Source organism: Asterias amurensis, chromosome 22 (assembly GCF_032118995.1).
Source record: "Asterias amurensis chromosome 22, ASM3211899v1".
Taxonomy (NCBI): Eukaryota; Metazoa; Echinodermata; class Asteroidea; order Forcipulatida; family Asteriidae; genus Asterias; species Asterias amurensis.
The window spans coordinates 1,934,162-1,952,097 of NC_092669.1; the positions used below are offsets into that span (position 1 = coordinate 1,934,162).

Here is a 17,936-nt window from a genome sequence, read left to right on the forward strand (position 1 = left end):
TTATTTTTATCTCGTTCCAATGATCAGTTTATCGTTGTTCTGACGATTAGTTTTCTTCGAATAATTTAGATATAACTGAAAAAAATAAAATCAACGTTTTGTTTTTATCTCGCGGTTTTGGCAAGGGTAGACTTTGTTCTTGGACTCGAACAATTAAAGGATACACAATTGTTTTTCTACAAAATAATTAAGACCAGAATAATACTTGATGGTCAAGGGCGATCGACATTAAGTTATGTTTCATTGATGAGGCTGTTTGCTATTATTTCTTTACTTATCTTTCCCTTGTGGACCACTCTCTGCGAGAGCCTTCAAAATAAGACATCATTTTAACAGATCATCCAGTATTTGGAAAACTACAAATTAAAGACACTGGACACTATTGGTAATTGTCAAAGACTAGTCTTCACACTTGCTGTAACTCAATATATGCATACAAATAATAACAAACCTGCGAAAATTTGAGCTTAATCGGTCATCGAAGATGCGAGATAACAATGAAAGAAAAAACACCCTTGTTACAATAAGTTGTGTGCTTTCAGATGCTTGATTTCGAGACCTCAAATTCTAAATCTGAGGTCTCGAAATCAAATTCTAGGAAAAGTACCTCTTTCTCGAAAACTATGGCACTTCAGAGGGAGCCGTTTCTCACAATGTTTTATACTATCAACCTCTCCCCATCACTCGTTAGCAAGCGAGGGTTAATGCTAATAATTATTTTGTGTAATTACTAATAGTGTCCACTGCCATTAAGTTATGTTTCATTGATTATTATTTTCTGCTATTATTTTTATATTTATTATTCACTCTCTGCGAGAGCCTTCAAAACATGCCATCATTTTTACAAATCATCCAGTATTTCGAAAACTACGAATTAAGCATGGAGGTTGGTCTATGGTAAAATAAGTCGTCGTGCGTCAAGAGCACGCCTCATCGTCGTGACATTGATGCAACGTGCTTTCTCTCTTTTTCTCGTCACATCCCCTCGTCGTATACCATATCGCTTATTTGTAATGACGATGATTGGGTTATAGCGGCGAGTCACCGCCATTTAATTTCTCAACACCGAGTACGATTTCTATGACTGTTTGAGGAGATAAAACACGCACGAAATGCACCCGTCTTAATTCCATTGGACAAATTATTTTGTTTATCAACAATTGTGTAGGCCTATATATAGGCACTTGTTGGTCGCATCGCGCTCACTGAAACAGCAGACTCCATATCCGATTCAGCTCGTGTTTTTATTTAGAAAAAATGATGTCCATGAATAATAATAATAATATGAGTGGAACAAAATCCAGATGCAAATCACTCGAGCGGGATTCGAACCCCAAACTGAGTAGACTTAATTGGGCAGTTAATTTTCCATATATTATTGCAGAGCTGCCAACTTTTGCGTCTTGCAATCAGGGACATTTTAAGATTTACAATCAACATCGGCATTTCCATGGGAGTTGTGTAAATTAAGTTCAATTCAATTCAGCAACATTTATTTCCATTTGACAAAAAATGTGTTCAAGCATCATACAAAATGATATATTTACATTAAATCAGAATACACCAATGAAACTAAATAACAGTAGGAAAGGTGCAGCAGAGTAAGTGAAATGTTTATCAGAACATGGAAATATTGTTTTTGTTTTATATTCTGGATTTTTTTTGTAGAATAAGGGGGAGTTGGTAGCTGTGCAGACAAAAAACAACAATTTTTGTTAATGCTAACTTCAAAAACAGCACATTACTCCAATGTCATTGAACCCCTTAGTGCAGAATGACATCATTTTTGACAAACTCTTGTGGAAGAGTGAAATTTTTCTCTTAAAATGAAGAAATGAAAGCAGTCACAGAAAGAATGATAGAAAATTGAAACATTTCGTAGTAAAAACAAAAACATCGAACACATTTCGTATTCAACCAAGCCATCTGTCCAATGCATGTTTTATTGTTATTTTTCTATTATTTTCGCAGCAACAGTTGTCGCCTTAATTTGAAGAGAAATAGCATGCTTCGTAAATTTGTCAAAACAACGGGAAAATTATGGCAAACTTTGTGATAAAAACACAAGATGGGTCACGAACATGTCTATATTCAACCAAACCACCTGGTCTTTGCATTTGTGTGTGGGTGTTTGTGTCTGCGTGCATGCAGCAACAGTCACCACCTTAATTTTTTAAACAGAAAATTATTTCGTCCTTGGCAGTTTATTTCAAAAGCACGGGGAAGGTAGAGAGTTATACAAAAAGTACGGGCGTACGTGACAAAATGGTATTCGTTCCTCATTATCCGACCGGGGGAGAGGCGACTTTGGGCCCGGTGAAAAACGGTGATCAAAGGGGGACGGTGGTGTGTGTTGGCCGGAGTTGTACAATGTTTGCGTGCAGATGGGTTGGAATAATGTAGAATGACATGGCATGGGATGGGAATGGCAATTTTGGGCAGTTGTTATTTGTGTAAAATTATTTCCTAAGTTAGAAATTGAAGCTAAAGGTTGACAAACTCAGCAATGGCAAGTAAAGTGACACTTCCTTTATAAACTGACCGTACACCATTCGAAAACACCAAAGTCATTTCAATTGAACTTGTTCTTTTAAACCGAGGTGTCAACAAGTCTAAATTTCGAAAGAATGCAAACATTTAGACAAGGAAACCATCTAAGAAATAAGGGAAATAAAATGAAAAATAAAAAATTGTTGACCATTTTATTTTTACCAAACGGTCATGTATCACATAGTTAGAGATAAACTGTCTTCCCAAACGGTTTTTCTTGTTGGTTTTGATGACGTAAAACCTTGAAAATGTAGCTTTGATTGTTTTATTTGAAGAAAGAGTAACAGTAATAACAAAACAGAACTAGCCATAGGAGTTTTACAACTGTACAATAATGTTATACACTGATCGATCAATATTTTTAGTATCAATATTGCTGGAAAGAACATGTAATCGATGTCAAGCTAATATCTACACAGCTTACCTTTTTCCAGTTCTTCTATTTGTTGTGCCGTGAATGAGGTCCTGTTTCTCTGGAGCTTCCTCTTCAATCTCAGCCTAGCCTGTGCCTCCTCGCTATCATCATCCTTGAGGTCCCCGTCACCTGGATAAGCACACAAGAACGCCATGTTGGTGTGTTGAGGCATAGCAATTAACAGATTGATTGTCTTTTATACATATTCAGGGGCGATGGGTGGAAAGAAAGAGAAGCAGACGAAAATGCCTCTAAATAAAAAAGAGCGGGAAACAGATTTGTTGCTTCTGAACTAAAGGAGGAAAATGATTTGAACAACTCCTCATAATAACTGTAAAAATGATCTCAACAAAAACTTAATTCGCACTAAATTCAATTTGTTGTGCCTTGCGTATATGGATGGTCGATTATGCAGCTGCCCCTAACCGAAAAGGGGAAAAAAACTAAAGTTGGGGGACTATAAAAGAGGGTGGAAAATGAGCTCTTATCTACCGGAGCGATCTTGCGCCACTTCGCTGCCGTTTCTGAAAGCATAGTCCCCCGAAGCATCACGATTTGTGTACAAACGCCACGAACTTATTTGGGTCTGGTGGGCCATGGTTGTGATGGGACCTGCCGTCTGCAACGGGTACTTTTTGACGGCGTTGGTATAGTCGGCGGGACCGGTGTAGTTGTAGTCCTTTGAGGGTATCGACCCAGGGTTTCTGTTGGTGTTTTTCAACGGAAGGTGGTGTGTGTATCCTCGACTTGGATAACCTCTGGGCAAACTTCACTAGAGGTCACAGTCCTTGTGGAATACTTCTCTGGCTGAGATTGTTCCCCCTTCATTGAAGGAATTGACTTCTCACAATACAAGTTCGTTTGGTGCGAGTTTGAAAAAAGGCTTTGTTTGATGAGTTGGCTGGCGATAAACACATTCTTCTAACGGAGTATATAGTCGGTTGTTTTGAACGTACTGTATGTTGTGAATTTATTTGAAACCCGTTCACAACAAAAAACGCTTCACCCTCAATTGATCAGACAAAAATGGGGACTCAGCGCGGCATGTTGAGCCACAAAAGCCGCATGAGGATAACAAATGGAGCGATTCTTTATATTGATAATCGGGAATTGGATATGAACTTAATTTTTGGTAATTGTAAGGTTGAAAAGTTGAATGTTGCACACGAGGGAGAGCGAGGCGTGACGTGATGTTTTGGGGTTGCAGACAAAAATGGGAAATTAAAAAGTTGAAATAAAATGTTTCTTTTGTTGGCGTTTGATTGGGTGAATGTGAGCAGGACTCCAAAGTGGGAAAATCCATAATGATAGGGAAGAAGTTTATGTAATGGATGAATTCGGTTGCTTATAATGTTAGAAAATTACCTATTTAATTAATTGGACTCGGACATAATATTTATAGTACTGTGTTTTGAAAGAGATAACATGTTTGTGCAATTCCCTCTCCAAATACATCATTGAAACTATCCAATCGACACTTGTGTTTCTCCGTGAATCTTAAAGAAAATGAAACGCCAGTTTGAATTGGTCGACCGGACGGGTTGAACGACATTATGCATTTGAACAACGCCCCCACCGGTTCAATATAGTACAGTCACCCGTTCTTTTGTGTCGAAGAGGGCAGAGCGGTTTTTCTTATGGTGCTGTTGTTGGTGGCGAAGGGAATTTCGGGGGTTGACATTGTGCAATAGATTTGCCTCAAATTTGATCAAGTCAACAACAATTGTCGGCCGAACAAAAGCCGGATATTTTTCATTTGGCGGGAACAATGATATTTTAATAGTGTAGCTCTAGGTGTTAAATTGGCTTCACTTGTGTCTAGAAAAGACCGGGCGCGTCGGGACAAAGCCCATAGCCAGCGTGGTTGCTTGGATTTCGGGTTTTCAAACGGAGCGCTATTTATATACACTAGTTACATGTTCGTGATTGATCGTCCAACAACAAGTCGCGTTCTCCTCGGTAAAGGTGACGAGTTTGCCAATAAATATATTTGAATGTGGTTTTGGAACGATCGTTTCTACTGGCAGAGCAATTACTCAGTGTATTGGCTTGCCGAACTTTACGAGTTGTGTCTTTTCATTGCTTTACTGGTGGAGGTCGATTGCTTTAGGTTATAATAGACTAGAGGCCGTCACGCCTCAAAGTCACGCCACTGTCCCAGACTAAATTTTATAGGTGGTCATAAAGTACTCTGTTTCAAGCGATCCTACCTAAAAGGAATCTATTTCCGACACCATAGCTGCGCCATAGTGGGTTGTCTTTTGAGCTGTCGTCAGCTGCCATTGTGTGCCAGAAGGGTGATATGATAATTGGTTAAATGACGTCACGCTTCATCAGCCGCAATATAATTTCGTCCCTGATGTATCACTTCAAGCAAATAGACTGAATTCAAAGCTCAAATAATTGAGAATTTCAAAGAGGTGATTCTGCAGATTTTTGAAGGCCACTTACAGTTCACCTGCACGTCGAGCCACTGTTTGTCAACAGTCACATGTTTTCGGTTTAGGAGAACCTGGGGACCATTACACGAAGAGATCAGATTTATCTTAATTGATCTCAATCTTAATTGTTAAGCAAAGTGTGATGTCACAATACAAAGCACTACACTGCTAGAACTGGGGCGTTAAAACTGGCACCATGGGTGTTGTCACATAATTATATAAAACGAAGAGGGAATCACAATTTACGCAAAGGGTGTTAAAATAATATAAATTGTTGCCAAAACAATTACACTGGTGTTATTTTAACACATGTGATGCTATATCTGGGTAGATGTGCATGGGTATAGTGTACAATTTTGTGCACAAAGTGTATGGGTGAAAGTATTTTCTAGCCTATTAAAGAATAAAGAAAAAAGAGGATAATAATCGAAAGGTCCAGTTTAGGATATCAATGACTTTGACTTCCCAAAAGAATTGCACTTTGGAGAAAACAGTTGATTTCTTTGAGAAAGACTCGGCGAGTGTCGAAACGTGAGGCCATTAACTATCATTTACATTTATGCCATCGGTCCATTTTGTTGGTTATTTGTTTGCAACAGCTATTTCTACTTTCTGAAGTAAACAACAATGTGTCATGACTGAATAGTGTAACCCGCGCTCTTAAGGATTAAAAAACGCAGTTGTTTTGGTTGAAGAGACATACGTTCTCGTCTTTAAAATGTACCGGCAGCACACGACATTATAACTTAATTTAGAATCATTTTTTGCAATCTATAAATTATGCCTACCAAACCATTTTGCGTTTCACTGAAGGCAACAACGAATACTTCTCTTGTACAAACTATTAAAAAACCTCAAAACTAAATTGAGATCAAATTGAATTGCTTTTGGTTACACTGGAGGACAGAGATAAGGAACACACGGCAACCATAGGTCGTAATAATGTAGGCCAAACGTCGATTAAACGAGGTCGACACCACCAAAGCCTCACGAGAACAAGTAAAACACCGCGAGACGTGATCGGATTAAGAGTAGACTTTGATTATCGCGAGTTCATTCGGGGATTAGAGGAATTTAGTAGCTTTGAGGATTAACCTTTGTTCTACTGCGATGTTGGGGCACGGGTTAAGCAATCTGATCAAAGGGATTACATTGATTTGATTGGCTAATACGAGAAGCACCTTTGGGCGTTTGAGGGCGCAATGCTGCAGGGCATGCGCAGACGTCAGACTGAGTTTCAGGATTAAGCGATTGATTGCTCGTTGTTATAATTATATCTCAGACACAAGCCAAAAAAAAAGTGATATTTATTAGAGTTTTAATTTTTTCATTTGATACTGGCTTCAGACCAATATTAAACATTGTTACGTCACGATTAGGGCACAAAATTACTAAGAGTGCTAATATTATAGTGAACATTTTGTTTTGTGTGAGAACAGGCAGACAAGAAGGGCACTCACTTTAAATTATAAAGAGCGACCAAACATTTTTAGATATTGTGTGGAATGAGTGGCTTCTGTATTTACTTTTTTCGTTTGCATTTTAAATACACCTTCCATTTGTTTAAAGGTCACGCCAATCAATTTAAATTCAGACATAGTACAGAGTGCGAACTAAACACAAACACATTAAAAATTGAAATCGACTGATGTAGAAGTCATTATTAATAAACCTTCCTTACAACTTCCGCTGCATCTTCCTGGAGAAAGCCAAGAGGAGAGAAGAACATGAAGAGGGTAAAGGTGGATGGTGTGGGAGTTGGAGAGAGAGAGGAGGAGGAAAGAGGAGAATGGGATGCAAAGTTGTTTTCAAGAAGCCGCACGCGCGGCATCGTTCTCTGATCGCGCAATGCTGATGGGACTGAGCGGTAATGTGACCTTGAGCCCGCAGCATGGCAATGGTACTATTGATCAGCCAAGACTCTTCCACCTTGCAGAGTTCCTCCCCCTGGGGCCACGCTTGTGCACGCCGCCGTGCACCTTCATCGTTCATGAATATCAGATGGCTCTTTTTTTTTCTTTCTTCTTCTTCTCGAATATATCCGGAGGGTTTTTATTCCCCCCTTCCTCCCTTCTAGCATCGCAGTCCCAAGTCATCCCCGCACGCAATAAATATAATTGTAGACCGAGAGCCTTTGTGACTGGCCGCAGGGCCGGCGGTGCTCCCACCCCGGGCGGTAAGCCCACACAACACCGCTCCCTCTCATTCACTCCACCGTACTATTTACTAATAATCAGTTCTCATATACAGAGATCATATTATTATATGATCGCCTGCTATAAAGCTTCCTTCTTAACTCAAGGTTTTTCTCTCGCGATCTTTGTGTTAGTCTTGATATCCAGCCTGCCTTATTAAGAATTACCAACACCTATACAAATCGTGTGCCTTTTGTATATGCATGGTCGGGTATCTGCAACGATGACTGTGTGCTTTATAACTACGGGTATTACGCGCGTAATACAAGTTCTGTTCAAACTTTACACGCCAACTAAAAGAGGTAGCGTATTAAGGGATTTAAATGTTCACTGTAGGCCTGCAACACAAGTCTTCCAAAACTCAAAAGTATATCATTTGCCGACAAAACTCGTATTACAGAACAGTGTTATATTATAACTAGCCTACATTGCACTAGATAACTGTTGAAACACTTCTGTTCCTACATCCCTATGTTCATTCCTACTAGTACTACGTTCAAATGTTTAGACACCCTAAGTCCCGACAACCCTACAAGTGTATGTTCCTCACCCGACCTCTATATACACAAACCCCACCATAAAGTGTAGATCACGAGGGATTATCTCAACATAGATGTTTCTGAACATGGTCACCGAGTTTAGAAAACCCCAGGAGAGATCATAGAGCAAGGGTGAGATGAAGAACTTCGAATGGAAGGTCAAACAGAGGTGTCTGTCACCCTAAAATACAAAAATTATTGTAAAATGTGGCATGATGGTGTCTTCTTCATACACCATCAACATCTCGGTTACATGTTTCAAGTGAGTGATAACATGATGGTGAAGCAAGTGACTGACTTGGGGGGACCTGACCACGTGTGAAAGCATGTTACAAAATCTCAACCATGCGAACGATCGTCTGCACGCTCAGTGGAGAATGATGGCCGATGCAAATACTTCCCGTCAAAACTGGGTTAATATGTAATTTGCTCATCAAAAGGATGACAAGAAGCACTTTCAGGCACACCACCTAATAAGTATGTCTCAACAACGGTAAGACATCTTGTAACTTACGATGTCAAGGGTGGTGTACCGGTTGTCTTTATCTGTTTTTCTCTTGCAACTCCTCTATTGCCGAGTACCAACTGCTTTATTTTGGAGTTGGGTGTCACTGCGATAAATTGCAAAGGAGGGGAGGAGGAAGGTCATTTAGGCCAACCGACCCGGATGCAAAAGACTGTGGAAGTCCACAAACGTTTGAACTCGTGGATCTAAACAATTTTGTTTCGGTCCAAAGGCTCCCAAAAGGTTCGACAGTCTTCCAAAGTCTGAACTCGATTGCTTTAAAGCTTTGAGCTTCTTTTCTTTTTCGTTCTTCTTGAAAAACTAAGTTGTGTGAATCAAACTCAATCTGTCGGGCAAGACAGTAAAAAGGCAAGAGAGACGAAAACAAAGTCAATTTGAATTCATTACGAATTCACAGCACGAATCCCTTCTCACAGAACCTTCATCAAATCTCCAATGAACAGTTTCCATTTCACTGCAAAATAACACCATCTTCTAGCCAATACCAAAGCCGACCTATAATTGGAAAATGTATTCCACGAGCAGAGTTCCTCAATCGCAACACAGCAGTCATTTCCCCTTTTTTTCTACAAGTTCCAACACGTACCGAATCTCCGGGAACCTTTCGCCCGAGCGCGCACGGACAAAGTTTGCTCGCCTGTGTTCAGAGGCGAATTGCCCCACTATAATTGCAACCCGCGGCCGCTCTCTTTCTCTGTTACGTTGTTGTGTGATTTTGTCCACACGAACGCCCCATTTGTGTACAGTGCTGTGGTTGTAATGAACTCATTAACACACAGGACAGGGTGTATGGGGACAACGGGTCCATAATGATTGCGTTTGGGTTACTAAATCAAAAGGTGGATGATCACATTTGGTGGAGGGATCGTGAGGTGAGGGATTGAGACAGAGATCGGGAAACAGAGCCCAGTGTGTTCTACAGGTGCGCTCGTAGAAGCTCTGCATCTCCTTGCTCCGTTTTTGGCGAATTTCTGTTGTAATCTGAAAGGGAGATTCGAATCCACAGCCGAAATATGGATATAATACCTTTTATTGTCACATATTATGTATATACACATATACAGTGAAGTTCACTTTGGTTTGCGAGTATAAAAAAACATTGAAATTACAAAAATACATTAAAACCCCGAAGGCTACACAATAACAAGACATGTGAACTTTAAGAATCATATGTTTTAAGAGTAAAAAAGTATTTAAAACTTTCTAAAAATTGCACAAAATGCCTCGTGACAGCGAACGTATACACTTCAATGATTGACGAACCAAAAGTTTACCAAACAAAAACGAAAAGAAAAGTGTTTATTTCCCCCCTAGACAGAAAGGGTGTACATCACCTTGTAAACAATTAAACCATGGTGCTTTGTAAAAGGAGTAGGTCTCATAATTCAAACGTAGACCTACATACCTTGCAGGAAAATACTGAATGTATAAAGACGAACATTATTTTAGCATGTAAAAACGTTTTTTATTTCATGACATTGTTTTACTCATTTCTCAAAAACTACAGCACCCCAGCGAGTAATATTTTAAGGTAAGCTATCTAAAATTATCTTCAAACGGTGTAAGTTTAATGTAAATCTGTTGACCTTGTGTTTTGTGTTACAAAAAGTACCCAAATCATTTAAAGCAAATTCAAAATTGCCATCATATTTTGTGAGGAGTAAAACATAGTTGTGTACAAAAGTCGACAAAACACTATAGAGACCAAGGCTGCAATAACCTTATCGTGGCACACATAACTCCGAGAACAATTTTGAGGAATAGACGTCAGCAATTATAGTATGCCGGATGTAAAATTAACTTGTAAAAATTGCACTACGGGTTGGTTCCACACTACTATACCAAGTCGTATAAGGGCAAGGTTGGCGGTGGTGCCGGCGCGTCGAGCCCCACTATATCAGGGCCAAGTCCACGCTCAATAATTGAAGTCTAACGAAGCAGACACTAATGACCATTGTCAAAAAAACGTGTGAAAAAAAAAGACTTTTACAAACTGTTGCTCTGCATTAAAAAAAAATCCAGTTCACTTTTTAATATAATCACGCTTCGACAAGAAACAAAAAAACATGGTTTTCTTTGCGAACAATTCGAAAGACTTCAGAATATAGGACCCTATGTATCCCAGGGCCCAAATGCATAAAATACTGCTTAGCGAATTGATTTGCTTAGCAAAACATGAGTGGGTACCAGTTGCAACAATGTAAACTTCATTGAATTTTGGCTGATAAACCAGTTGCTGTTAAGAATGACATTTCTGTGCTTAGCAAGGTTTTATGCTTATACAGGCTTGCTGAAAATGGGCACGGGTGATAAGCAACAACGCACAATAACGAGTGGAACGGTTTAAACTCGATTTTTATAGGCGCTCATTGAAGTTTGCCCAGTTTCCGGTCAACCTTGAACTCGGCTTGAAACACGGAAGGGTTTAGCGTTCATACTCTGGTGTAGAGACGACGTAAATGACATGATTTTCGGTACTTAAGGTTTACGATCTGGGATAATATTCTTTCCATTCTGCAGATAGACATGAAACCCTCCGGCGAACAAAAATACAGGTTTCGTTTTATTATCGGGGATTTTGTTTTAATCAATCTTAAAAGATGAGCACAACATTGGTACGACTAAAAGTGAAGACGATGCGACTTGTGACATCACATGTTTACAAAAGAGCTTGGAATCCCTGCAGGCACGATTTGTACACGGTCCAAATCTTACACTTTGTGGAGATTGCACCGTCAGCTTTGTTTCTCTCTAAACAAGACTTTTTGTGTGATGGCCGATTGAGGCTATACACTTCACTTCTCCTGAAGACGAACAGAGTATGCTGTTCGAAACGTCGAGACCAAACCGGCTCTTTTCAGAGCCAACACCCACACAAAAAGAGATTTACACATGGCTGTACCCGCAAGTTTACTATTTATTTATAGTTTCTTCCTATTTCTCCACACCATGCAAAGCTTCAAACAATACACAGGTTTGTTATTTTGTGTATGTGTCGGGTAACATTAAGTGCGAATAATGAAAACACCAATTAATGTTGTGTGCGTGATTTTAAGTGTACAAATTTCTCTTGAAGACGCAAGAGCTTACTGATCGAAACGTCGCTTCTTTGTACACCAGAAGTTCTTCTAAAAACCATTACAACCCTCAAAGCAACTCATGATGTTGTAAGCCTTTACGGATTGTATTCCTATACGCGGTGCAAAGTTTTAAATCCTATTCAATTATACATGTGCATTATATTACCACAACCCTTACTGTTATCATTTTGCAGAATGCTTACTAAAATTACATTTTTTTTTACGACAAGTGGGCTTTCGACAAAAGTATGACCAAAGTATGAACCCTACCTTTTAATTACAAATAGAACAATGGTATACAATAACCCAAGGCAATGAAGTATCCACTCAGGACTTCTGACGCCTCTAGTGCATTATACACAAATAAGTACAGATAGCACATTGGTGATAGTTATTATGAAATCTCGAAACAGTAATGGACAGACGCGGGTTCATTATCAACAGAGCAATCGGAGAGTCCGCAGCACAGATACCAAATCTCTCGAGATTACACCAACGAACTTCAGATTCGTAATTTTGTCAGTTTCCTGGAAGGGTCTGAAAACAGGAAGAGCCACGCTCCGAAAGAGCCACAAAATAATTCTTTTTAAATTGTTGCTTTTTATAGTTTCTTGGAATGTATACAAGAGGTTTTATTTTTTATTTTTTAGGAAGAAGGCATTGCATCGCGTCCAATCAGGGAAGCGCGCGCCGCGCGGCCCCCACCCGCCAAAAGAAGGAAACATTACTGACGGTCGAGTGCGCTTAAATGCGTGTCTTGACGGTCTATACTGGAGATTATTCAACGATTCCTGCTGGTGGGCAATTTTGAAAATCCCGGCTACATCCGGCCCCGATGAGAAATGGTGAGATTTCATGATTGGGAATGGAAAGGAGTGGATGAGAAGGAAAGAGTGGGATTGTGTGGAAAAAAGACGAACTGAATTAATGGGGTTGTGAAGGACTTAAATGCCGTTTTTTACAAAGCTTTTTATGCATAGTTCTTAAAGCTTGTGTAAGAAGTATAGCATCCAAGTTGGTCCCAGTAATGAAGACACCGGGGAAAGGGAGACTGATCCCTAACCTCGACCCCATCACGTTCTCTGTGTGAGGAAGTTGAACACTTGTTTTTCATGGAATGTGTACAATCATGTCAAGCCGCGTTTTGCCGAACGAGCTGATGTCAAACTTATCACATTATTTGAGTAATACTTATTTGAGGAAAAGTACATCTTTGTTTGGCTAAACAGTTGAAAGTTTCTTTAAAACAAAACCCAAAACCTGCTTTTGGAAGCTGTTTTGAATTTCAACTTCATGAAGTTGGATATAAGTGATTTTTTAGTAGCAGGTTTGATCGTCCATGGTTTGATATGAACTTTAAAAGTTCCAAAACGTTGGTGGCGCTCTTAATACGCACCACTGATTTGATCCGATGAGTACCTTCTAATAGATTGAGGGCGCTGTTTAAACTATCCCAGTAAAGTTCGGTTTGATATTAAAGTTCAATAGAGGGGCAACTGATATAACTCACAGGCGCAGACCAAGCGAGTTTAATGTTCACGAGTTCGAAGGAAATAATAATAACATTCACACTTAAGCATTATTGGAATTAGATGATAAGCCCAGCGTGTGGAGAAGCAGCGTAAAGGCCTAACCTTGTCACACGGACATGGAGGCAACCACCTACAGTGTATGCTACAACTTATAATATATAACAATATAATATCGAAGTCTTATTATAGCGCACGACGTATCCAAAAAGAAACTCAGGGCGCTGAGTATATATACAAACTTTCAGAAAGATATGTTGTTGCAGTGATGAATTCTGAGACCCAATTATTTAGCCCCTTATAAGGGTTTACAAGGTGCTACGGCGCATACAGCAGCCACAGCCAGGAACACCGGGGCGAACCCCTTTTCTTTTTGATAAGTGCACTGGGTTATTTTACAAGCGTTACACGACACTCGGGACCAACAGCTTTACGTCCCATCCGAAGGACGAAGCAATGTTTAAGTGTCTTGCTTAAGGACAAAAAGATAGCACATGAGTAAAATGTCAAACAATGACATACAATCCCCAAGAAACATATGTGAACATTCAAATGAGAATGTCTTTCCTTCTGTGAGATTGCCTTGAGCTAGTTGCCTGTAAATTCCCTCGTTTGGTCATGACAATAAAGCACGAAAAGTTAATACTCAAAGGAATTGTATACTAAAGCAACTGAATTTCTACTTCTGAAAATTGTTTCAATTTTTCATCGAAAGATATCCTCTTTGTGGTCGAATTCGACTAGTAACTGCTGTCAAAATTGCCAAACTGATGACAAATAAAGCACTTCACGGCAAAACTTTAAATCTAACCTAGACTTTCATCAGCTACCTGTCTTCTTTTGAAGGCGAAGTGAACACTGAGAAGAATTGACAAAAAGGTCCTTTTCTCTAAGAATGGCAATAATCCGAGACATTGATTATTTCATTGACAAGCGTGCGATAAAACCGTGGCTTTGATGCAAAAGAGATAGTTACTTGTAACCGGGACTGTACCAAAGTGTCACGAATTTCTGTGCATCTTTTATATTGCGGTTTTACCCTTTTCCGGCTTCTAGTCTTTTGAAAGTCACACAATAAAAACGGGTAGAAACTTGCCATTGAGGCTGGGATTCTGTGAATGGGCACGAATGAAATATAAGTTTTTTTTTTTGAGTTGCTTTTTATCTTTTGATGGAGTGTTCTCCTTCCGGCTTCTAAACGATGAAGTATCTATTCTTCTTTTCGAATCGTCACGCATTGTCCCTTTAAGTTGTCGATGTACAGATACCTTGCAATTCAAAGTGTGGGGGTAATACTTCTTAAACCGATACACAAATACTTGTGTTAAAATTGCGCGGGAAAAAATAATTATCGTCATTGGCGTTTGGCGCTCATTGGGGAGTTGCCGTCTCAGACGACCGGCGCCTTCCCGCCAAAAATCCCCAGTGAGCGCGCGGAAAAAAAAGTAGAGGATAAAAACATTCTTGTCTCTTTCTCATTGCATTGAACGGCCGGCAATGAAAGGCGCGAATCTATGCTCGTTTCTCACAAACACATGGAGCTTCTGATCAGATTTGAGAAAATGGAATTTCCTTGGATAAGAATCTCTTAAGATTTTTTTTTATATTTCCCCCACTCTCTCTCGAACAAGAAGCTCTTAGAGCAACCCACGGGGGAAATCGCCTCGGGGAACGGCGGCATGGCGTGTAGGGGGAGAGATAAAATGAGCAAGCGGGAAATGGAATAATGAAAAAAACTGAAGGGAAGTGGGAAGGGAAGCTTCGGCTGACCCTGAACTTGGCTCGAGCGGACGGTAGGAGGTTGAGGCGTGAGAGGGAAAGACACTGATAAACCCGTCTTTAAACATCCGGCTAACAAAATCCCTTTCCTGTACACCCCTCTGATCAATTGATTGACCAATTATTGCACTTGCTCCCTACCATTTTATGACGACGAAAGAGTTTTAAACAAAAAGAGCCAAATTGATGAGAGATCAATAGACGAAAGTGAATGATGAAAACCCTCTAATGTTAAAACTTTACTTTTGATTGCTGGCTGTATCTAATGTGGGTTCGATGTGCAGGGTCGAGGTTTTGGGTTGGACCATTGGAGAGGGGATGCTTGGGGGTGTGGCTCACAAATTCCCCCTATTTGTTCTTCTGTTGAATTCAAACACACACCTTCAAGTCCCGACCGCAAAATAACACAAACCGAAAGGGTTGGACCAACAGCACGGAAGTAATTTGTACATTAAATTTTCAAAAAAACAAAAACAAAAAAAAACAATTTTGTTTTTAGTTCAGATGAGAAACTGAATTATACGCATCCGAAACAAGCAACGATTACTTTATTAGATTGTTACTATTTCCTCTCTTGTTTTTAAAACATGTTTTCTTTCCACATGAAGGGAATTTATGAACGTTTTCATTTTAGACAACGGCTGGATCTCATTTTGAAGTATTTTTGTGATGCAGAATAATTTTCGAGGGGGGAAATCGAGCTTGCTCGTGTGTAAGTTTTTGAAAGGGTAACCGAATTATAAAGGTTCAACTATTGTTGGCATGAAGGAACAAACTTGTCTTTATTCTATTGTGTTAACAGACCGTAAATTCTTGCCAGTGCTCCGTTTGGTACAATCTTTGATGACAATCAACATAATTGTAATTTTGATTTTTTTACTGTTTTTTTTTACTGTTGTATGTAATTTTCCTCCAAATCAATGAATTCAACCAAAAAGGCCATTACAACTAGTTTGAATATGTAACCAACTCCATCATTTCGTGTGAGCAGAATACAACAACGACCTGCACTTAAGCTGAATTAATAAGAATGATCACAAACAGCAAAAAAGAAAAAAAAAAGAAAAACCTTTTGATATCCCGCTCCCCCCAAAAGAATTGGTCCTCAAAATGGTTTTGATCTTCCCAATAAAAAGGTTTATCCCACCGACTCCAGCCTTGACTATGATTACCCTTGTCCCTCTCTCTTCCATACCCGCAACAAATCCTCTTCGCCAACCCGTTCCGAACAAAGAGAAACTCACGGCGATATACCAGTTAATTTTTCATTATGAAAACAAAGTATTCCGGGCAATTACTGAGGAAGGAAAAATAGGAAGCTGTGAGTGGCGGTAGTACTAGTGAAGATTCTGATGGGGAGAAGGGGGGGGGGGAGACTTAAAACATGTCCTTCGGGCCGGGAAGGGCAGATGGCTGGGAAGAGAGTCCAACCATCATTCCCGGACTTCACGTATGCTTCTCCACGCTATGCATATTTTATGAGCTCAGCAGACGAGGACTTGAAAATGGCGGGAAGATTGTGATGGAGGTAAAAATAAGAAGAAGAAGAAGTCTGCTCCGGCATGCGGGACGAGGATTTAGATATTATGTTGAATAAATTAGTTGCTAGTCCTTGGTGGGTAGGTTGACCACTCAAACTGAAGGTTGTTAGACGGCGTTGTTGTTATTTTGGTTTTCAGTCAGTAGATTCTGGCGTGTCTTCATGTACTTTAAGCCACTTCAAAGGAACGTTTTAAAGCATGATTCTACTAGTAAGGTGTGGTCATAGCTTTTGTTGTCAAAGATATTTTGTTTCTTTAGGCCCAACTATACAAACAAAGCCACATGTAAAAGTTTCAACTAAAAAGAATTTCTTGCTAAAGGGAAAAACACAGCAACAACCGCTAAGGTGTTTGAAGCATCTCTGGCCGCAGCATACAAGTTTGAATCTTTTCCAAAACCAGACTCGGTAGGATTTAAACCAACAACCTTGTAACTGCAGGTCCAGCAGTCTAACCACTGGACCACGGTGGCGGCTTGCACATTTCGTCTGCTAACCTCTGACCTGTAAGCACGTGAATACTTAGTCACACAATGCTAGATATGGTAAGAGAGGCAGTTCCTTTTAACGGTACATGGTTCAGAGTTTGCAACCGTGACGGTTTGTGGCACCGTGCAAAAAGAAGGGCGCCCTCACTTTTTACAACGCGCAAAACCCACATAAAGCAAGTTCGACTGTGAATAAAGTACATGCGAAGAAGAACCGAAACAAAAAGGGCCGAGTGCCAGAGACTTTTCTCAGCGACCTGGGAAGAAAATGATTCCATATGGTCTGTATACTTTCCATATACAGATATCAATAAAGAAAACAAACATCAAGAAAAAGTTACGATTCTGAATGTTGATTTAATATTGAGGGCGAACCCCCTTTTTTAATATAAAAACGCCAAGAAAGGGTTGGACAACAATATTGGACAAAACAAAAATAAAATTAGAGAGGAGCAAAGGCATCTATCGATAGAGGGGTGAATCTAGCCGAGCGCGTCTAATAAGCACTTTGGAAGCGCATCGTCATCGTTAATAATCCAGAGTTGGAGAGGTTCAGGTCGGAGGTAGTGGCTGCCACGACAAAGAACAGCAGCAGCGGGGGGGGGGGGGGGGGGGGGAATAGAGAGTGCCAAGAACTGTGGACAGCTCTGCGATGTTTTACAACCGAGTCTCCAAAAAGAGAATTGGGTGTTTTTTATTTTGTGGTCAAACTCCTTGCAGGAGGGAAAAAAAGCTCGCACTTAATAAAATTGTCAACAATTAGGCTTGGGGTTGCGGGTGGGGAAAGGGGGGGGGGGGGTTTGGAAACCTCGAAGTGGCCGGAATTTATAGAGCTGTTGGTTTATAGAATTTGG

The 17,936-nt window shown here is 40.0% G+C and overlaps 1 protein-coding gene across 3 annotated transcripts in view; it reads right to left on the reverse strand.

Annotated features, from left to right (window-relative positions):
* Positions 1 to 17,936, reverse strand: part of LOC139953866 (paired box protein Pax-6-like) — a 106,358-nt gene that overhangs the window by 11,389 nt on the left and 77,033 nt on the right. For all 3 annotated transcript variants that reach the window (XM_071953456.1, XM_071953453.1, XM_071953455.1), the window contains one exon: positions 2,975 to 3,094. In XM_071953456.1, the coding sequence (XP_071809557.1) occupies positions 2,975 to 3,094 (120 nt within the window). The remainder of the gene's footprint in view (positions 1 to 2,974; positions 3,095 to 17,936) is intronic.